Raw genomic sequence first — 22,996 nt, forward strand, 5'->3', positions numbered from 1 at the left:
TGGAAAACGCGTGTCTTTACAGCACTATGGGCGAGGGCAGCAGAGTTAAGAGGAAGGGATGAAGCTAACTCGTCCCCTGCAGGAGAACTCAGTTTAATGAGCCCTAGGTGATTCAACAATCATTTGCTCCATCCACCTGCCTATCATCTATGCCAGGTGTGTGTGTATGTGTGTGTGTGTGTGTGTGTGTGTGTGTGTGTGTGTGTGTGTGTGTGTGTGTGTGTGTGTGTGTGTATGTGTGTGTGTGTGTGTGTGTGTGTGTGTGTGTCACGTGTTCATTGGAAGAAGCCACCATTCTTTAGAGTCGCCCTGTCATGCGCTGTGCCTGTGTGTTCCCTTCCCTGTTTACAGGGAACTTGCTTCGGAAGACAGACAGGACAGCTGGCTGTGCCCACCGTGTCTCAGTGAACACAAAATACAGCAAGTGCTGAAATCCAACTCAACAACTGTTGACTAGACTTTGGTACAAAGAGCTTTACTCGGGGACAGAGATTTTTTTTTTCCTGCAGGTTTTCTCTTTTCCAGAGAAGACTTAAATGGACATTATCCACAACATGGTTTTAAACACACCCTTAAAATAGATGAGAAAGAGAAGCCCAGCTTTGAGGCTAAGACTTTAAAGCTCTAAGAACCAGAGCTGAATTCGGGTGAGCTACATGGAGGAGCTCAGGAAACTTTAAAAATCAAAAGTATTTTTGGCTTTGCTAGCCATGTCTTATTTGTCAAAGCCATTTATTTAGCTTTGTCCTCAGAATGTGAACACACACAGGTTACAGGTAGGGTAGTGAGCACGGCCATTTTCCAGGGAAGCATTATTCATTGAATGTGGTGGCAGTTGGGTTGGGCCTGTAGGCTCTTGCTTACCAAATCCCACCTTACACCTCTTCCCCACCAGACTGCAGTGGAGGAGCCGCCCATCCTTCAAAGAGGACCAGACTCCGAGAATCTGGCCACTTTCTCACCTGCTTGGAGAGGACAAGGGATTGTAGATGTTGCCGTAGTAGCTGGTGTAGGGAGAATGCACTGGATTTTCGTACTCAGATAGCCCAATGGTTAACTGGGTCCTCCAGTTCCCAGAAGCATTTGTAGAAGACACTAGAAATAAGAACGGGAAGGGAGAGAATGTGAGTTGACATAGTCCAAGGCAAATCGGTTCAGGTTTCTTCACACTCAGGTGTATGTAGAGCAGAGGGATGGAAGGCCTGGGTTTAGTTTTGGGTTTGTCACTGCTGGGGATGGGCCCAGGCCTTGCCTCTGTTCAACCCCTGGGAGAGACCCCTACTTGAGCCAGAATTTGCAATCAGTTCAACGTGCTGGGTTAATGGCTGGCTGAGTGACTTGGGCAAAAGGTTCCTCCTTTTTAAGCTTCAGTTTCCTTATTGTGGAGAGAAGTACATTCTCTGTGGTTACAGCACCAGGACTGAAGGTAATGATGAGCGTATTTAGCCTAGTGCAGCATAAAAGCTCACAACATGGTAAATCCAAAGGGAAGACAGAAATATTTTCAGTAACACACATTTTTAAGTAGCCCAGAAGAAAAAGAGAGCGGATTCCCATAAAGGGAGAGATCCTTGCCACCCGGGCTTCAAATCTGACCAGATGGTACTCAAGAATAGGATGGTGGAGGAAAAAAGCCTTCAGCCAGGTGACTTGTTGAGACTTGACTGCTGAAGGCAACACTGGCCACTGGCAAGACAGAATATTTTCTATTGTTGACTAAAAAGTGGCAGGGGTGGAGGGAGAAGCTAGCAGAAGGTGGAAGAGGCTAGTTTTGCAGAAGGGTGGAACCAGGGGAGGACAAGGGCACAATTTGGAAGCAGAGCCTGACGGAAGGAATGTCACTGGGTGTTACTGGGTATCACTGGGTTTCTGCTATCCTCTTTGTGAAACCAGTCCTGCCCCATGCCTGGGCTGCACGGGTGGCTCGACAGACCTGTGTGTATCTAAGCCTCACACAGACAGCCCTGGTCACAATTCTTCCTGTTCCTCATGTTCTGTTCCTGGCCACTGACCTCTTCCCACACCCACAAGCCACTTGCAATCACCACTGACAAACTTCAAAATGCAGCTTGACTTACAAATGCCACTTGACTTACACTGACAGATGTAGGATCCTCATGCAGGGCTTCCAAGACTAAGCACTAAGGGAAGGGGCTCTGAAGCCTGGGGGGTCATACTGCTAGTGCTGGGACAGAAGCCCTATTTTGTCACCGGCCAGCCTAGGGGACTGGCAGAGTCATTCAAACTCTCTATCTAACGCAGAGTCACCTTAACTGTAAAATAAGAGCAACAACACACCTAACTCTACGCTCGCTCTACGGCCCTGCTGCTCCCATTAAAAGGGCACCCTGGCACAGAGCTGCCAAGAAAAGGTGGCTGCCATCACGCCTGACACTGAGTCACCACAAGGCCTTCAGGTGGTGCAAAATCTGACTAACCAGAAACAGGAAATGTAGCTCTCCACGTGAACGATTCGAGCTTGTAGAAAGACATATCTAAAGCTATAAAGTAGGGGCAGGGACATTCCAGAAGGGATTTCCGGGAGCCTTGATTTCATCCACTTAATTCTTTATAAAGGATGCTTCTAGCCAGGTGTGGGAGGGCAGGCATGGGAGAGGCCTTATAAGTTTGAGGCAAGGCCAGGACGAACTGTAAGATCCTGTCTTAAAATGCTAAGGGGTGTTGGGGTGAGGAGGAATGCTCTTGGTGGTACAGTCAGCAGAACTGATACCGGGTCTGAGTCAGGAAGTATTAACTCCGGTTTCACCTTTGCCCTAGATACGAAGCCAACAGCCAAAGCTTTTGAGGGTTTTGAATCACACCTGGTTTCCCTTTGGCGTCTCCCCTGTCCTGTGCACCAAAAAAAAAAAAAAAAAAACACTCCTCAAAGATTTCCAGGCCCCTGTTTGCTTTCATTCTTGAAGAGCTCTGTCCAGAGGTGATTTGTGAAAGCTTTTCATGCTTCAGCCTGAGCTTTAAGGAAGTTCAGGTTGTCCTCTGAGCAAGACAGATGTCCTCTAGATCAGAGCCATAAACCACAAGAAACAGTGATGGAAACCTCTTCCTGTGTTCGATGTGGTCATAGGCGGGATAATCCTAGCGGAAGTCCAGGTCATAGAAATAGTAATAAAATAGAGCCCAAGCAGAAGTCTCCATGGCAATGACTCTTGTCAACAATCTTATGAATCATGAAGTTTGCTCTGACTGTTCCACAGGCTTGGAAATTCCCACACATGTTTCAGGGAGGCAGCAAACCTCAGGACCCAGGTTTTTGTGTAGTTTAAGAAATTCAAGCATTTCTTCAAATCATACATTCCTTCAGTTGCTGACTACACCCTGAGCTCATAGAGGCCAGAGATTCCTTCACTCCTGAGCTCTCACTATACTGGGCAGACCAGTCCTCAGCTCCTATTTCTCCAAATTACTAAGAACAGGTTAGGGTGTGCAGCAGATACTCTGCAAATGCGAGCAGAAGGAGGAGCCAAAGCCCATATCAGGGTTAGAAAAAGAATGCTCTTGATGATCAAAATTAGCTATCAAAATTCCTGGCGTTTTCAGTAATGATGGTGGGCATGGAATCAGGTTTTCAAGTACCCCAGGCAAACACTGAGCTATGACCCCAACCTCCCAAATTCTTTACATTAGCAACTCAGTAGAGAATAGTATATACTGAGATAAGATAAGCAAAGTATGTAGGAAAATACTTGACAAATACCAGTTCTATCAGAATTACTGTAGGCGTTATGCAGGCAGGTGCACGAATATTCAATCTTTAGATTGATCACATCTGGGCCAGTGGGAAGGGATGTGTGATCCTTAATGCCTTGGGCCGACCTTATGTGTCTCTTGATTCTTTCAAAACATCAAACTCCAGAGATGAGAATACTTTTTTTTTTTTTGGTTTTTTGAGCCCTGGCTGTCCTGGACCTCACTCTGTAGACCAGGCTGGCCTCGAACTCAGAAATCTGCCTTCCTCTGCCTCCCAAATGCTGGGATTAAAGGCATGTGCCACCCCTGCCCATCGAGAAAACTTTTAAGAGACGTGGCTATCAACATGAGATGAAGACAGCATAAAACTGGAGCAAGCACCAAGACAGGACAGCGCACAGACTGGGTCCTCACCGTGTGTTTGCCCAGTTCAAATATACAAATGGCTTCATCAGACTCTCATGCTCTGTGAAAGCTGTGGAGCACTGTTCAAGTTGGCAGTTCTTATTCCGGGTCCACTCAATGACCAGCGCTCTGAATGACCTTGGGGACCAATTTATGACCCTGGACAGGAGTGGTTTGGGATGGGTTGGGAGTGTGATACATGGTGGCCCCTGGAGTGATGTGCTTTCCCCCAGCGATCTTACCTGAAGAGTAGGAAGATGCTCGACTGCTTGGAGAACAGGGGACCTGGAGCCCGGCAAATCCCAGGCACCTCTGTGATCCCCTGTCTGAGTCAAAGCTAGTCTGTGGGCTATGCCCCTGATCCTTTTGTCCAGAAGCCCTCTGGTACCAGCCACGCAGGTGCTCAGCGACTAAGGCCTTGTGGATGTTTTTGGTGATGTGCTCAGATTTCACGGCAGCCTTCCTTGGCAGTCGGAGAGTCGCGTAAGGGTTATGGGGCACCCGGTCTACCTCGTCTTCGTGGAAAGACCTGCTATAGTCCCTCTGCCGGTCGTATCCATAGTGAGCCGAGGATCGGTAAGAAGGATTGACACTGTACTGTCCCTCGGTGTCATTCTCATAGACGTAGCCACCACTGTAATACAGGTCGCACTCCGCATACGGTGGATATCCGGTGATATAGAAACCGGAAGGAGGTGGGTCGTGACCTTTGGAGTAGACACCGTTCCTCAAAGGATCCTTTTGTGCTAGGTTGGGCATGCTTCCTGAATTGGAAGTAGAAACACTGTGTTTCTTGGACCTTCTTCTCCCCCTGGCACGGGTGTCTAGGGTCTGGGTGGTGTAGTAAGGGCCGGCAGCAGGCGTCACACAGTAATACTCCGAGCTTGACTGGCTGGTGTACGAAGACCCGTCGTCGAGGATCTCCGTGCTGCTGCTTCTTTGGGATTTGGAGAGGGTGAAAAATGGCTTATCACTGTCCATCTCGGAGAGCAGGTGGGACTGGGACTCCAGGCTTCCGCTCCGCTGGCGGCAGTGTTGAGACGAAGAGTCGGGTCTGAAAGGAGAGAAGGAAGATGAATAATACAGCAGAAGGATCCAAGGGAGAGAAAAGGACACTAGGCTGAGGGCTGGGGGGATGGCTCCATCATGGAGCGTGCGCTGGGTGGAGACTTGAGTTCAATGCGGCAGAGCCCACGTTGAAAAGCCAGGCAGGGTGCCTGTAATGGACCCTGGGTGGGTGGGGTGACAGGCAGATCCCTGAAGCTTGCTAGCCAGCCTGTCTAGGCAAATTGGTGAACTCCAGCTTCAACGGGAGACCTTAGCTTAAAAAATAAGGTGGAAAGTTGCTTGATGAAGGTACCCCATGTTGACCTCTGGTCTCCACATACAGGTACAGTCAAGTATACAAACACCAACGCACACGCGCACATATAGGAACACAGGCAACAGCGAAAAGAACGTGTTGAATAGATTCATAACCTCTAAATCCAACAGGACTTTGCAGGTTTCATACTAGAGTCCACCCGTGCACACCATGCACTGGTTCACCTGTAAGCTCATCATCACCGTCAGAATTAGGGAAGAATCAGGTCTGGTTATTGTGCAAGCCAAATCCTTTCTCGAGACTAGAGAAGATATCTGTGTTGATATGTAGCCTGCATTAAAGCCGGAAGATGCTCTCCAACAGGTCTTTGGAGGCTTCTCTGCTCACATAACATTCGCTCACATAAGAGTAGAAGACAGGGAGGCAAGGTGGAGTGGAGCCTGGATCTAAGGCAAGACTACCTGTGATGAACCATAGCATAGCTTTCAGCTGTAAGAGTTGGGGCAGGATGTTTAATGTCTGTTTTGCTCCTCTGTTTGTAAAAACAGATGAAAATGGCCCCTAATATGCACTTCATAACAGGTTTGCCTTTGGCACTAACTCAAGTAGCTTGGAGAAAGAATTTACAGGGCTGAAGATACAACTTAGTCAGTGCTCGCCTGGCATGTGCGAAGCTCTGGGTTTAGACCTGGGCACCACATGAGCTAAGTGTAGTGGTGTGTACCTGTAGTCCAGCACTGGGATGGTGGAGACAGAAGGAAGAGGAATTCAAGTTCACTCTTGGCTACATAGTGAGTTCAAGGTCAACTTCAACTACATGAAATGGTGTTGCTAAAGAAATACCTTTTAAAAGTAAAAGAAGGGGCTAGAGAGATGGCTTAAGGGTTAAGAGCACTGACTGCTCTTCCAGAGGTCCTGAGTTCAGTTCTCAGCACCCATGTGATTGATGGCTCTCGACCATCTGTAATGGGATCTCATGCCCTATTCTGGTGTGAAGACAGAATACTCAAAATAAATAAATAATAAATAAATAAATATTTTTAAAAAAAGAAAAAGAAAGGAAGATGAAGACACTTAGGGCAGAACTCTGCAAAATCCCCACTGCAATTATTCTCAACCTTGTCCATGAGTGACAAGGAGTGGTACGACCTAGGTGGGAAATTAAAGTACTAAGAATCCAATATATATACTTGGAGGAATTGAGTAACATGGTCTTTGCTGACCAATTAGAAATGGTAAGTTAGCAGGAAATCAGTTAGAACGAGTCAGGGCAACCATTGTAGAAAGTCACTTTAAAAGGTTTCCAAAGCACTAAAGCCAAGGCAGACACTCAAGCCAAAACTGAAGTGCTTACTCCAGGTGGCTGCTGCTGTAGGCATTCCGAGTCAGGACTGGCGTGGTGGGCATGCTCCGTCCTCCCTGGGGCCGTCTCTCCAGTGTCTTGTAAGGGCTGCTATGGGTGGACAGCATTTCTCTGTGATTACAAAAGAATTGAAGAAATGGTGAGTCTCTCCATACTCCTGACAGACATGCGTTGATAGAAAGCTTACTGGAAAGAGGGCTTTGGAAAGGATGGGAAGAGCATCTCTAGAGGTGAGCACCCTGAGTGGCCATAAGCATCTCTAGAGGTGAGCATCCTGAGTGGTCCTTTACAGCTATTAGTGGAAGCACATGTAGTCTGACTCTCTGGGGTCATGCACACAGCCAATAAGAGGATGCTCAATAGGATCAACCGAGAGCAAGCAGAGTGAGGCTCGCCAAACCCTTCTTTTATTAAGTCTAGTAGTAAATATTTTGGGCCTTGACATATACACAGTATGGAAGAGACTGGGTGTGGCTGTATTTCAACAAAACTTAATGCAGTTTTCAGAAATTACCAACTATCATTACTTTTGACTCATTCCCTCTAATTTCTTGAAAGTAATTTTTTTAAAAGTAGTCAGCTCATGGTTGGCAGAGTTGATATGGCCCATGGGCTATTATTGGCTGGTACTTGACTAAAGGGTATCATCTTTAAATTGTGTTTCTCTACTTCCCAGAGTGCTAAGAACATAACTGTCTAAGGAGAAGACATAACCCGGGTGCCAGAGCACATGGTTAGCACACACTGATCCTGGCACCAGCTCCCCAGTGCCCAGAAGGAAACTCCCTGCACACAGAAGCAAAGTGCATTATAGCTCAGAAGTACAAAATGAAGATTTGGGTACCCATAATGTGAGACCACACTCAAAACATGAATTTTTCCTAACTGTATATATTTACAAGTATCTATATTTTTTTTTTTTAAATCTTAACTTTATATTTTAAAAATTTACTTAAAAATTGAGGTTGCATAAATCATTTTCGTATTGCTAAATATCTATTTATACTGTAGGTAGCCTGGGCTGACTTTCAGGCTAGCCTTAGACCTATAGTAATCCTTCTTTGGCCTTCTGCCATTACGCTAACAGGTACACATCACTGTTCAGGGCTCTACAATGTCATTTAAGTGAATTCATAACCATTCTACTATGTGGCTTTATGATAATTTATTTAAACGGTCCACAAGTTGACAGTTTCTTTGGAGTCAAGGTTATAAAATTAAACTCTAGAATCCTAGGCCTGCTAGAATTTGATTTCAAAGTCTTCCAAAGTTAAACAAGTTGGATGCTTGCCTTGTAACATATGGGTTTGCTAGAAAGTGATGCAAACTAAGGGGTGGGGGCAAGTGGGACAAAGTTAGGAGGACATTGGGGCATCCCCTGGAAGGGGAAACTGGGATCAGCTACTTCCTGTCTCTCTCTGATTCTCAGTTACCCTGAGCTGGGGTGAGTGTTCTGGTCTATCATATGCTCCCTACTACAATGCTCCCTCCCCTAAACAAACCCAAAAGGAAAGGGGCCAGGTGATTGTGGCCTCAAACCTCTTGAAGCCACAAGCTTTTTTATGAGTCGCATGTTTCAGGTATTTACATCATTCCCTAATCTCCAGCATTAAAGTCCTTGTAACTGGATATAAGTCACACAGACTTTAATACCAAGGATAGAGGTAAGGACCTGTTCAAAAGCCTTCTTAAGAACACTCCCACTCGGCCGGCGGGACAGTGGTGGCACATGCCTTTAATCCCAGCACCAATCCTAGCACTCAGGAGGCAGAAGCAGGTGAATCTGTGAGATTGAGACCAATCTGGTCTATAGAGGGAGTTCCAGGACAGCCAGGGCTACCCAGAGAAACCCTCTCTTGAAAAAAAAAAAAAAAAAAAAAAAAAAAAAAAAAAAAAAAAAAAAAACCAACCAAACAAACAAAACCCAAAGGCTAAAAAAACCTCAAGCCAAAACCAACTAACCAAACAAACAAAAAAACCAAACCCAACAAACCAACCAACCAAATAAGCAACCAAACAAACAAATTCCCAAACCAACCAACCAACCAAACAAACAAACAAACAAACAACCAAAAAGCCCCACTGTCAACAACAAATCTCTGGGTTTGTTTCCCTGCCTTGGTTTCATAAAAAAAACATCATCTGGAAAGGTAAAGAATTTTAGAGAAGGCGCTTCTTAGCTTCAAGGCATCAACACTGAGATGCTAGCCACCCACCTGGACTGCCTGGTATCCATGAACTGTTCGTTGATGGAGGATTTTCTGAAGTGGATTCGCTCAATTCCTAGAGACTTGGGGGGTAGAATTCTTGGAGAATGAGGTACTGAACTTGGTCGCTGCCCAGCAAGAGTGAAGGAGTCGTTGGCTAAAATGAATCAAGGAACAATGAATAAAGATGAGCCAACGGGCAGATGGATAGCTTGGCAATCTTTCACAAAGGACTTGGTAGGTCAGATGAACAGCGGTTCTTCCCAAGGTGACATTGATAGGAATGTGTAGTAGGGAGGCTGTGCACACTTTGTACAGTTAAGCTTTATAACTGACATGTTAGAAAGAAAGAGGTCTGAGCCATTTTTTTCTCAACTCACAGTGAGCGCTTCTGTGTAAGAGACTCCCTCAGGTGCAATGGGTGACAGTGTCACTTCCAAAAATTTTTATTAAAGAACATCCACAAGGTGTCTGGTGTGGTGGTGGACACCTTTAAGCCCGGTACTCGAGAGGCAGAGGCAGGTGGATTTCTGTGAGTTTGAGGCTTGCTTAGTCTACACAGTGAGTTCCAGACTAGTTAGAGTTACATTGTGAGACCCTGTCTATAAAGAAAGGGAGGGGGTGGGGAGGAAACCTCAACTTGCAAAAACGCAAGCAAAAATGCCAGGTAGGTTTTGTTCACCTTTGAAGACCTTAGGCCTCTGAGGACACAGGCTCACCCTATGGGGGATGGGTGGTATTGGCGCAGATGTGGCGTGTTCACCACCAACACATGCATTTTCAAAAAATAAATGGTGAGTGTGTTGGTCTGCAGCTCAAAGCAGGACCCTGAAGTAGTGAGATTTTATTTAAAATGAAACTCAGAGAAAAAGCAGTATAGGGGAGGGGAGTGGAGGGTGAGGGTGGCAGGGCAGTGGCTTCCCCGAATACTTTAAATCACGTCAGACAGACAGCCAGTCAGACAGACAGTCAGTCAGCTGACTACGTATAAAGACTTACAAGGAAGCATCCAGTCCCTTGACAGGAAACATATTCCATCCCAGGACACAACGAACTAATGTTGGCCACTGTCATACACATATTGCTTACTTATAGAAAATGGTAAAAATGACATGGAATCTAATTTCATAAAATGTGCCTTTCTTCCTAAGGAAAATAAAATCATCAATCCCCACTTGTCTAAAAAGTAGTGGTGTGCAAAGTGTACACTATAGTTTCCTGGTTTGATGCTGGATTCTAGATATGTAAAACATGACCACTGGAAATCACTAGGTGAAAGACTGCGTAGCTTACATAGTTCTGAGTCTTTATTTAAAATGCAAAGTTTAAAAAGAAATATAAAGTTTGAAAAGAAATACAAAATTTAAAAATAGGACTTTAACATCCTTACAGACAGACTAACTCATGCAATGGGTTTCTGATTAGGTGGACCCGTTTTTAATATTAGCCTGCATATATGATAATTATAGACCTCCCTCCCAATCATTTGTATAAATAAAGTTAGTTTATTCTCCTTTGCTTCAAAGAGAAACAAATAGGCTTCCCTTTTTTGTTGTTGTTATTCTTTGCTAGACAGGATCTTATGCTTAGAACTCATTATGTAGCAAAGTAAGGCCTTAAACTCCTGCCTGTCTTAGTTCTGCCTTCCAACCACTGGGACCATAGGTATGCACCACACTACCTGGATTATTTGGCGCTGGGGATCAAACTTAGGGCACTGTAAACATTAAGCATTCTAACAACTAAGCTACATTTTGTGCCCAAGTTAAATTAAAAAATTATCTTAGGAGCAGGAGAGAGAGAAGTGTTAGCTATTAAGAGTGCTAACTGCATTTTACAAGGACCTGAATTCAGTTCCTAATACCCATACCAGAAAGGGTCACAAAATGACCTTTCGGTCCAGCTCCAGGGAATCCTGTTTCCTTGGGTACCCACGTACATATGGTACACACATACACACACACACACACACACACACACACACACACACACACACACAAGTAAAAATAAATCTTAAAAAATGATCTTCACTCTTCAGAGTATCTAATGTTTTTAAGTGATAAAGGGAGCCACTTACGGTCATCATAGGTGGTGTCCGACAAAGAACTGCTTTCGGATGGAATGACGTCTTCTGTGAATATAAATAGCTGCCTTTAGGATAATTGTGCATTTATACAATTAGAATGAGTTCAGCGAAGCAATTTTCAACTGAGTGCATTTTATTTTCATTTAGATAAATGTAAGCAATTACAGTGCATTAAGAATAATTAGCTGTTGGTGGAATCACTTACATTCTACTGGAGATAAAAAACATCTGACCTATTGTACAGATGTTACAATGGATTAGTCATTCCTCAGTAACCAGAGGGGAGACTGGTTCCTGTGTCCCCAAGGATAACAAATGTGAGGGTGTTCCATAGCTCTCTTGCATTACTGTGGGTACTGTCTCTTATTACTTATAACTCTTAATATGGTGTGAATTCTGTATAGTCATTCTATTGCAATGCTTAACAAATAATATGTTTAGTACAAAGACAATTTTCCCAGAAATATTTTGCCCTGAGGCTGGCTATATCTGCAGATGTGGAATCTGAGGCTGGAAGGACTATATTTCTTTTTTCCTTCTCTCTTACTTTCTCAATCTCATCTCCTCCTTCCCACCCCCTTTCTGAAGACACAATTTTATACAGAAGCCCAAGCTGCCCCTGAACTCTCTACATAACTAATGATAACCTTGATACTAAGTCCCAAGTGCTAGGATTGCAGGCATACACCACCATGTCTGGTTTTATGTGGTGTTAGGGACTGAAGCCATTCATGTATTCTGGGCAACACCAACGGAGTGGCGTCTTCCTCTCTTAGCTGTATCACTTACAATAGGATTAAAAGCCACAGAACTTGGGTCTTAAACTAGTATGCAATGTTCTCTATACTTTGAAAGGAGACTGCATTTCATATTTGTTCTAAGAAGCTCTTCTGTACAATACGGAAACAGTGTCTGCTTATGGACCCGAAGCAGCACTCTTAACTTCAATGTTGACAGCCCCCTAATGCCCACAAATATCATCAAATATTTCTAGGGTGTGGGCATGGAGGGCAAAACCACCCTTACTTAAAAAGCTCTGAATCAGAAGACTTGAGTTTAAATCTTGTTTTTGTCATTTATTGTCCCCGGGAGCTTGGGCAAGTTGCTTCTCCTCACTAAGGATCTTTTGGCTCAGCTCTGCGGTGGGGATAACAGCAGTGCCTATCACACAGCGCTGAGATGAGCTATTTGATTAACTAATGGCGTGCAGATTTTAGCCAGCTCCAGGCACACAACAAATGCTAGATAAACACCAACTATACTTCTTCGTTTTATTACCCGTACTTGGCTGTCTGACGAGGAATGACAGCCATAGCGCTTTGAACTTTTCTGGTGCCCATTTGGTAAAAAGAGCCATCTCAGATGTGTTGATATGATTTTGCAAACCATCCCACATTCAGCATTGAGCGGTTTGGTGGAAGGTTCTAGCCAAATACAACACCTAAGTGTAAGTTTTTAAAACCACTATGAAGGGACTGTCTTCATTCAAAGTCAAATGCTAATCTTTATTAGAGCCAAGCAGACTCTCTCTTAATTAGACGCACAGTGGAACTTGAAGGCGAGGTGCCAGCATAGTCAGCTGCTGGGTTCACTTACAAAAACATCTATCCAATAGATGCTCAACCAATGGCACCATCTGCTGCCCAAATGGCAGCCACCAAAAAGGAGAACACTTGGGTCTAGCACAGCTTGAGGGTGAATTGGCTGTGACAAATGGCCATGAACATTAAGCACACTGTTAATCACCCATGTCTGGAGGCAAAGAATGAACCATTATCAAACCAATTGGATTGTACATTTAGATTCTCCAGCTACAGTGGACTAACATTTGTGTGATAATGTCTGTATACTCGCTTCCAGAAAGTCATGTCTCAGCTTGATGAATCATAGGCTCTAAACCTGGTCTGCCCTACACCCAGTAACCAACCGCAGTTTATCAAATAGAAAAATGCATGATTATTTCGTGTTCCTGTGAAAATGTAAGGTACCAGTTATGATTACAACCCATCAACCAGTGGAGGAATGACCTCAATTTCTCAGGTGTTAACACATAAAGGGGAGGAAAGGCTTGGGTTTAAAGAAATAATCAATAATTGAGTCTAAAAAACACATTAGTGTTTGTATAAGGTCAATTAGACTTTAAATTGTCATCAAAAGACTCCTCCATTTGTTTTATTTTTTTTCCTGAATATGAACTTTATAGATACATAATGTTGAGGATCTTGGAAACAGAAGAGATTTGGTATGCTTGCAACTCCGTGGCTGTATTTTGAAATAGTTCCCTATCAGTCATCCTATGTGCAGGTTTATACAAAGTCAGGATTGCCTTGTGGTTCTAATCTTATCTCTCATCTTTCTGCATTCCATGTTATCATTTACCATTTGCCTACTCTTCCCCCCCTCCCCATTTGCCTATTCTTAAATACTTTCTTGCAATGGGATGATCATGGGACCCCCTTCTCTATCCGCACACGTGCAAGACGGGTCTCTAAGAAAATGCAAGGTATGCTGCATTCAAACATCTTGCAGAAAGGCTTCTATCTAAAGCTCAGTGTTCCGAACAGTTGGCAGCATGGACTGTAAATGGGGCCGTGACTCCAGGCCAGTTACCTAGAGTCTGATTTTATCGTGAGCCAACATCCCTGTGAGTCTTTACCCTGAAAGTTCATGTCCCATCCTATGGAACTGAAACGGGGAGCCTGCTGCCATTGACACACGCCTTTGATACTGAAAAAATTCAACTGTGTCTACCTTGCTTTTGATGCTGTTCTGCTGAGGGCTTGGAACATCCTAGCAGGAGACCTAAGCAGGGGCCTGCCCACAGCTCTCCATTACTCACCTGGTGGGACAATTGCAGCTTTCTGGCTGGGCTTCTTGCCGCATCGGATTCGGTATTCATTTATGGAATTTTCAATCTCCTGCAGTCTTTTCACAGCATCTGTGTAATCTTGCTTTCGCTTTTTCTTCACGGTTTTACAAAGGTCTGGTTCACTAGCTAGCTTCTTGGCAGCTTCAACCAGCTTTTGCTGTATCAGGAAATTGCTCTCCAGTTCTTGTAAAGCCGGATCCTGCGTTTAGACAATGACACAGCTTTATTTTTCTGGACACACACACACTGTCACTCTCTCGCATTATGTCTGGATAGTAGTGAAAGAGCCTTGAGAGTTCCTGAATAGTACACCCGTTGAGCATGACACTGTCCAAGTTTTAATACCGCAAGCATCCTCAGACCCTCTCCAGGAAGACATATCTCAGCCGCCTTAACTTCACCTTCTCATAGTCCAACCTCTTTTTCTTTTTAAGGAGGGAAATGACTTTGCATTCATTCACTTGGCTGAGTTAAGACCAGTCTTCAGAAAGAGACTCTAACCTGTGACTCACGCGTGCAGAATGTTACATTCCGACATGGCCCTTTAGAGACACATCGTTTGGGTCTGACTACCCTTTCTGGTTGTTCCTGGTAGAATGACTGAATATACGACTCATAAATAATCTTTTAATCCTTTAGCTTTCTGAATTTGCAAAAGGAATAAAGTACTTTATGAAAGAGCGTTAAAGATTAGCCGACAACACCATGCACACGAGGAGCTTAGGTCGGACCTGAGTGCACAGGCAGGTAGGTACTCAGCAAATATCAAAACTTGCCTCTATTATGAATGGAAGCTGAGATAGTGAAATTCCTGTAACAACCATGGGGTGGGTCATAATGGCATAATTGCTTGTGATATGCAATTGAGGGAGCACACACTCTGTTGGCCATCAAATCCTTTAACTTAATTATACTGAATGTTGTATAGGCTATCTCATTTAACCCTTACTGCGCCCTTCAGGGAGGATGCCCACCATGAGGATCACCTTACAGGTGAACTGACACTTTAGGGGGATGAAACGATTCGCTGAAGGCTACTTGGTTTTAAGCGGAAGGATCTGAAGCTAAAGTTCAACCTTAATTTCTGTACTACTATTGATAACTTCTTCCCAGGGCTCACAGAATGCTCTCCATGACAAGGGGAACAAAATAGTAAGGAACTCAATTTTGCTCGGAGTGTGCGTGAAAAAGTGTGCAATTTGGTCTATTTCCGCGGCTCAGAAAAAACCTATAGCATGACTCTGAACCCAGGCTGTAGATGGAGGGTAGGGACTAGACAGCTCCTCTGTTTTGTGCACAGCCCAACTCAGGGCCACGATCCTACCTCCTCAGTAGGCAGTAAGTTGTCATCTAACTTGAACGTGGTCCCCACTCGCCTCCTGACCTGAGGGGGCTTCTCGCCTATGTTCAGTGGATACTCCTTGGGCATTCTTCCTGTGAGCTCCTGTAAAACAGGACAGGGTCAAGAGCACATAATGGACGCAGTCACCCGACAGAAAGCCAGCAAGGCCAGGACCACTCACAGCCTCACGCAGGCAGATCTTCTTCAGCTCCTCCACTTTCTTCAGGAGCTTTTCCTGCAACAGTTTCTCCTTCTTCTTGAGTTCGAGAATCTTCTCCCGCTTTTGCTCCTCCATGCCTTCGGAGTCCTGAGAACCTGGAGTGGGGGCGGGGCAGGGAGGTTCACACTGGGCCTGTTTCCTTCCTTGCTGAGTAAGGGACAAAGGGCGGGGGAGGCGGGCTGCTCCCAAATGCTGGTGTTATTTCTTGTCTCCTTGTTTCTGAACATAATGAAAGGAAACCAGGAGACCGTTCACATGATTCTGGGCATCAGAAAGAGCCGGGTAAGAAAATGTCTCCTGCAGTTTGTAGCTGAGTCATTTTGGAAGCCCCAGTAAAATGCTATGTGGTTCAGGCACACACAAGGAGAAATTACATTTTTTCTTTTTTCTTTTCTTTTTTTAAGGAATGAAGGGAAGAAGGCCCCACACCATGTTTCTGTAGAAGGTAAGCAAGTAAGGCAATGGAATGTTCAATGCAAAGGAACCCCCCCTCACTCCCCTACCCCAATGGCTCAGACCCACAAGCTGAGAGGGAATTAGATGAGACAAGTCCATTTAGTGAAGTTCCACAGACATAGTGATAAGAGCCTTCCCACAAAGGGAAGGGCTGGGCCCAACGTTTACAGTCTAGGAACTAGGCACTTGCAATTGTGCTTGTATAGAATTTTATGTTCTGTGGATGGAGAATTAGTGGCATCAACCTAGCAGGGAGTCAACATCTTTCAAGACAGCCTTGGGTACTCAGTATCTTTTTATGTGACGTTATCTATACAGCCTGACTACCTGCAATTTAACTTCATATTCTTTAAAAATAGTTAAAGGATGGCGGCCATGCAGCAGAAGTCAGAGGCAGGCCGTTCCCTGTAAGTTTAAGGCCTGCAGGAGCTATATAGTGATCCCCTAACTCAAAATAAATAAACAAATAAATAAATACAGCAATCCCTAACTCAAAATAAATAAATAAATAAATACAGTGATCCCCTAACTCTAAATAAATAAATAAATAAATAAATACAGTGATCCCCTAACTCTAAATACATACATACATACACACAGTGATCTCCTAACTCTAAATAAATAAATAAATAAATAAACAAACAAACAAATAAGTTTAAAATATTATTCAAAGCTGTTGCATACTGTTGCATTATAATAAAACATTTTTGGTTCGGTTTTTATTGTGTGTGTGTGTTTTTGTTTTGTTTTGGTTTGGTTTTGGCCTCAGCAAGTTGCATTTGGAAATGATTTCTAGCAAACACACAAAGAAGATTGCTTATACTTTCTTGAACAGGAAAATACCTGAGGATATCAGGCTGCCATTGCTCGCCATGATGAACTGAGTCTTTGCTTCTAGAGTCACCAGTTTGGAGCCTCTCTGTGTTCCAGTCTCTGTTAAATCCATCGCGATGTCGTCTAAGCTTCTGGCTGAAGGAATTTTTGCCTACGAGGTAAATAACATTGAGAAGGAATTAACACAATCACATTTTAAATCAATACACTGATTAGGTTATTGTGCAATCAAAGATGTCAACACAGGGCAATTTAGATCTGTAAAGCAGCACTTTGAAAACAACAGAAAACTTTTAATTTTGTACATGGAAGGTTTCAGTAAAGCATGCAGGATCCAGTCACTAACTTTAAAATGTTACCAGCAATGGCATCACTGTAGAAACATATGCATGCCAAATGTCACAACCTTTAAATTAGCTATATATATTGCCCACCTCTTAAAAAATATATATGAAAAAAAAAACCAAGACAGTTGGTAGCAAAGTTTAAATCATCTTTTTTCATTATGTTTTCTGAGAAAATTTATTTCAGAACCTAGAGAAAAAGGACTGGAGCTCCAGGAACTCACTTTGCTCTGCTTCCGGTCCAGGTAGAACTGATGCTGGCTAATGGCCATTACCCAGATGGACTTGATGAGAGAAGAGTTTGCATACCAGGTTTGTACAAACAGGCCACTCTGTCCAAAGGTTCTTCTGGACACCGAAATCCTAAAACATGAAGAAAGCCACGAGTTATCCCCCTGGGTCAGCAGCACATGACACGTACCTAGCAGACAGAGCTGTACCACAGTGCCTTTCTTCCCTCTGTCTTTCCTCTGCACAGACTTTACCTGACAAGGCCTGAGGTTCTGGTGTTGCCCTAAAACCAATCAGCCCCAAGTGGTCTCTGCATACATTTTGACATGTTCAAAGCTGGACGAGGAGTTAGTCAAATGAGAAGCTGTACGAGAACATCTAGGAGGAAGTGGGACTATCACAAGTTGTGAGAGCCGAGAGTGACCCTTCAAGGCGAGGAGGGAGTACAGGAGAGAGCACCTCAGGGAATACTGAGGGAGTCTCAGTTGGCAGGAGGTCAACTTGATGGCACTGACTGAAAACGTGTAGGGTTCACATTGGCCCAAACTGCTGCTTGTCCACCAGGTAAAAATAGGAAAGGCAGTCAAGGAGGAAGAGACAGGGCAGTGAAAGGCAGGAGAGAGAGCAAGGAAGATAACCACAGAACCACAGGGAGAAGAAAGCCAAGCAGGGCAGAGGGCAGAAGAGCATGGGATGTGTGTGTGTGTGTGTGTGTGTGTGTGTGTGTGTGTGTGTTGGGGGAGGAGCTGGCACACTATGCTCTCAGTAGGAACTGGCTAATCTCCTTGGGCCATCTATTTGTCATAGCAGTTTCCTCCTGCTCCTCTGACCTCCAAACACTATCTAGGGTCTAAAGAGCCACTACTGAAGGATGCTTCTTGATTGCTCAGAGACCTGCATCCTGTCTATTCTATTCATGCAAATAACTTTGACCACCCTGGGGTTTTCTTTCTTTCAGGACTCACAAACACTCAAAATAAAAATAGGCAAAGCACCAGCATAGATAATTCTCTTAAGACATTCAACAGCCACTTAACCCCTGCAAAGAGGCTCTGGCTATAACCACAGCCTGAGCTATAACTGGTTCTGAGGGGACAGGGAGCTCAAACAACCACGGTTATTTCCTCTCACCAATATGGCTTTAAAACACACACCACAGATCCTGGTACACTGGCCCCGCTGCGGTGTGGTCCTGCATCCACGAATGTATAAGCAGCACAAATTAGACTCAGTAGGTTAAAAAAAAAAAAAAAAAGCCTAAGAGTTGGCTAGAAGCCTGGTTGAGTTAGAGAGAGAAGTGGTGGAGAATGTGTGTGAAACCACATTGGATATGTGTATATGAAGTCCCCCAAAATTAATAAATATTACATTTAAAAATAACATACCCACACACACTAAGAATAATCAGTGCTGGAGAGACTATGCAGGAACTGGGTGGAACATCACATATCACACTGGTAGAAATGTAAACCGGCCCAAGGGCTTTGGAAATGCCTGATGGTTACACTATAGGTTAAACACAGTTACTCTTTGACCCCAATGACTTCACTAGGAGGTAAATCTCCAATGGAAATAAAAGCAAATACAAACAGCTAGGCACAGGCAGTCACCGCGCCGCACGCAGCTCATATGAAACTCTGATCTTTACCTCCGGGGGTCGTGCACTTCCACAGCAAATTTCTTCTCACGGAAATACAAATTTTCCAGCTGCTTCCATTGAAATAACTAAAAGAAATTAAGAAAACCGTGTAGCTTTTATTACTCTTAGTTTTACTAAGTCCATAAGTCAGCCTCCTAATGAAATGATTGCAAGTTCCCCCCAGAGGTGTACCAACAAGGTCAAGCACAAACAGGTGATTTATAAACTTTTGTACAAATCAACTCTAACCTGAAACCATTTTGTTCCCTCACGTTTACCTAGTAAACTTCACCTCACCAGTAAACCTTCCTTGAACGATAAAACCAAGCATCCGCAGAACACACATCAGTTTTTCCCCTGACTCAACCACAGGACAGGAAACCTGCATGGTTACTGTAAGCACAGACCTTTTGCTTAAAGACCTAGACTTCACATTTAAATGGAAAAGCCACTAGAGGGGATGTCTTAATAAAGATCAAAGATAACATTTCAAAGGCATGCAAAGTGAAAGTAAAAGAGCGTTCCCAGGCCGAGGTGAGTCTAAGCCGAGCAGCTTCTCACCTAGCTCAGTCCCCTAAACTGACTCATGTTGAATGCCAGGAATCCGGCAAGGGCTGGGGTTGGGGGTGAGGGCTGACTCTTGTGGCTTTCTCAAGTGAAGAGCTGTCAGGTGTGGTCGGAGCTCCCAACCTCTCTCTCTCTCTCTCTCTCTCTCTCTCTCTCTCTCTCTCTCTCTCTCTCTCTCTCTCTCTCTGCCTACCTTGTCCAGCTGCCTTTCTGATGCCAGACTCCAAGTGATTTGTCACTTGGATGGAGAAACAAACTTTGTTGGAAATGTGTCTTCAAAAGCCAAACAATTTGATAAAACTGTGCATACTGACAGGGCTGAGGGTGCCTGGCTGTATTTTTCGGCCCTCTCATTAAGTTTTGGATTGGTGCGGGCTTTACGAGGTCTTATCTTGGACGGGGTGGTCCTCTCCTCCAACCTCAGACAATACTAGAATCTGCCTCCACATTAAAATGATTCTCAGAGCCTTTCTTAGAACACACTTAGTTGTCTAATTAAGAAGCGTTGTCGCTCTGCAGCACACAGTCAGCAAACACATTTCCCAAAGAACAGAAGCTTTCCATAAATGTGGGTGCACTGAAAGATGGGCCGAGCTGTAGGTTTGTAAAGGTCACTGTAGAGCCAAGAGTTCAGACTGAACCTTGGACCACAAACAGCACAACTGACTAGCATGCACCAAGGACAGACACCCAGCTGTCGGCAACTGCCCCATTCGCCAGTTTCAAAGAAATCAGTAAACACATAAAGCTACATACCAATGTCCTACGGTTTCTGTGGAGCTGACGTGGTCATTTCCTTCAATCCAGAAGTTCCCCCAAATGGGGCAGAAACGTGAGAGGAAGCCCCTGGGATCCTGCCTGCCTCCCTACCCACGATAGTAGCTCCGGTACCTTCTGAATCGAGTTTCATAAGATACTTAGGTGTAACTCGGTTTCACAAACCGAGCCTCCCACGGTTGACACACCACTGACATCAGCCACTCTGCCAAGGGACACCTCCCCAGCACACTCTTTCCCCTCAGGGAGAGGGGAGCCAGGTTCTCTCTGGTAGATTTTTCTTAGAAAAGAGTTCTAAAATGGGGCAGCCTGGACTCCCTCGGTACTTCCTGGGAGGTGAGCCGACTTTGAATCCCGGCACGAATTTCACCCAAGGCTGTTTGAGGAAAACCTTTTTACTCAGGTCTACTCACTGGCACACGAACAGGTTCAACAGGAAGAGTCAGAAGGCAGCCGGGCTGTGTTTTCCTTTGCGTCCATTCCCACACACATAAAACCCCAGGGCTCCACTTGAAACCTGATCTCTGCGAGCCGCCACCTCCCCCTCTTATCACTTACCAATGGGAAATGCTAGGCTGACTCCATTCAGCCTGCCCAGAGCGCAGAGCAAACTGGCGCCCGGCAAAGGAGAAACCCTACTTAAAAACCGAAGGGCTTCTAGTAATTTACAGAGAATCGGAAATAATTACATGACAACTGGATTTGCAGAAGATGTTATGGGAGACAGGCAGGGCTTTTTTGTGTGTGTCAGAAGAGCTCCCTTCTTCCCCCCCCCCCCCCCCAATCTTAAAAGTTTATGCAAAGGGTGCATAATTCAATGGAACAGTATGAAAGTGGCCTGGGACCACTAATAATGTGGACTCTGGGTAGGATGTACTGGACTAGGAAACTTCAGCTTTGAGAAAAGGTGGGATGAAGTTCAACTGACAGAATTAGTCCCTGTTCATATGCACATTTTTTTGCCCGAGTTCTCGTGCTTTCTGGAAGTCAGTCCTTAACATTTATTCTCAAATTCAATTCAAAATTAAAATAATATTTATTTCTCTCAAAATTATGAGAAAGTTGACGTAAAATGAATGCCAGTCTGTCGGTTCAGAGCCCAAATCTCTGTCATCTGGGGACTCCTTTAGAAATTCCATGTGCCATGCTCGCTTCAGCAGCACATATACTGAAACTGGAACAATACAGAGAAGAAATTCCATGTGCCTATCAGTGTGATCCTATCAATGTTTACAGATGTTACAAATACTTTTTACTATAGCTGCGCTTGATCTAGCTGGTGGTTAGATGTACGATAGTGTTGTTTGATAGGTTAGTTTTTCTTTTCATGAAGTGTGCACCACCATTCTCCCAGTACACTTTTCAAATGTTTCTGAGTGCTTGTTTTGGGGGGCGAGGGGGAGGATGAGGCTCTGGAAGGGCCAATGGACAGGGGTGAATGTCGTTTAAGGGTGCATTAGTGTCCCGGGACCTAACAGACTACTGACTATGGATTTCAACCAGGATGCAGGCTCTTCTCTTGTCCCAGTTCATAACAGCGAAGCATAAACCAGAGGCTCCCTCTGACCAAACTCATGTGGAGATTTCAGACCAGTGAAAAGGGGAAAGAGCAATTGGTTAGGGAGATATCCAAGGCAACCTGCCTGGTGAAACTCTTTCTTGGAGAACAGATAAGAAGGACTCTTTATCTCTGAGAAATGAAAAAGGTGCCAAAGGGATTCTGAATGTGAGGAAAAGATTCCAGCTTAAAGGAAGCAAAATGGATGCAGTTTTACACTACATATTTACTACATCTTGGACGTAATTATCAGGCACGGTACGTGTCATTTGATTTAAAACAGCAAAGCATTATGCGTGCATGCGTGTACACAAACCTACTTGCGATTTTCCTATTAAAACAGAAAAAAAAATTGCCCAAGTCAAAATCCTAATCCTGAAGACTTTAAAGAAAGAGGAAGACAGGGAGGACAGGGACAGGATTTGGTTTCAGTAGCGTTCAGAATATGGAAGGGACATGCTTTCTAAAGCTGGCTTGAGTTAGTGTTCATTGTTGATGTGCTCTTGGTGGAAGCTGTGTGTTGGAGAAACTGTTGTTTTACTGATGTTGCTAGCTGTAAGGGAAAGAGCTGAAGTGTGAAAGTAAAGGACTGTCAACCAAGTCTTCCCGATGTCTCTCTATTCCAGACTCATTTGCAATGATTAGTTGCCCCCTTTGGAACCAACAGAAGGAAACAGATGCAGGCGAACAGGCAGTTTCTTCAGTTACTTTGATATTGCAAAAGTAAAGGAATGGATAAAACATGGAAGGAGGGGGAGTCAAGGAAGATATATTCCAGAAATCACAGCAGGAAGACATATCTCACAGTCCTTCACCATCTGTCTTCAAACGAGGAAGAGTCCAGGATTTGGACAGTGAGGCATGGAAACATGGTGGCATCAAATACTGTTGGGAAAAATGAACTTGTGTGCAAAAATACCGTATACACGCGAAGCCTTCTTCCTGTTTGGACACAGAGGCATCTGAAGGTTTTAGGAAAAAAAATTTGCTACATTATGACTCATCACTCAAAGAAAGGCGTGTCTTAAACATTTAAGGCTTTTTTTTTTTTTTTTTTTTTTTTTTT

General features: G+C 44.3%; 1 protein-coding gene across 6 annotated transcripts in view; it reads right to left on the reverse strand.

The window, feature by feature from the left end:
* The window catches only part of Frmd4b (FERM domain containing 4B), a 319,697-nt gene that overhangs the window by 4,672 nt on the left and 292,029 nt on the right, over window positions 1–22,996 (reverse strand). For all 6 annotated transcript variants that reach the window (XM_031382703.1, XM_031382704.1, XM_031382701.1 and 3 more), the window contains 11 exons: window positions 19,038–19,114; window positions 17,383–17,521; window positions 16,824–16,965; window positions 15,486–15,619; window positions 15,287–15,406; window positions 13,933–14,161; window positions 11,085–11,138; window positions 9,017–9,164; window positions 6,792–6,911; window positions 4,356–5,167; window positions 963–1,095 (listed from right to left, as the gene is read on the reverse strand). In XM_031382703.1, the coding sequence (XP_031238563.1) occupies window positions 963–1,095; window positions 4,356–5,167; window positions 6,792–6,911; window positions 9,017–9,164; window positions 11,085–11,138; window positions 13,933–14,161; window positions 15,287–15,406; window positions 15,486–15,619; window positions 16,824–16,965; window positions 17,383–17,521; window positions 19,038–19,114 (2,108 nt within the window). The remainder of the gene's footprint in view (window positions 1–962; window positions 1,096–4,355; window positions 5,168–6,791; window positions 6,912–9,016; window positions 9,165–11,084; window positions 11,139–13,932; window positions 14,162–15,286; window positions 15,407–15,485; window positions 15,620–16,823; window positions 16,966–17,382; window positions 17,522–19,037; window positions 19,115–22,996) is intronic.

This window comes from Mastomys coucha, unplaced genomic scaffold (genome assembly GCF_008632895.1).
Source record: "Mastomys coucha isolate ucsf_1 unplaced genomic scaffold, UCSF_Mcou_1 pScaffold20, whole genome shotgun sequence".
NCBI lineage: Eukaryota > Metazoa > Chordata > Mammalia > Rodentia > Muridae > Mastomys > Mastomys coucha.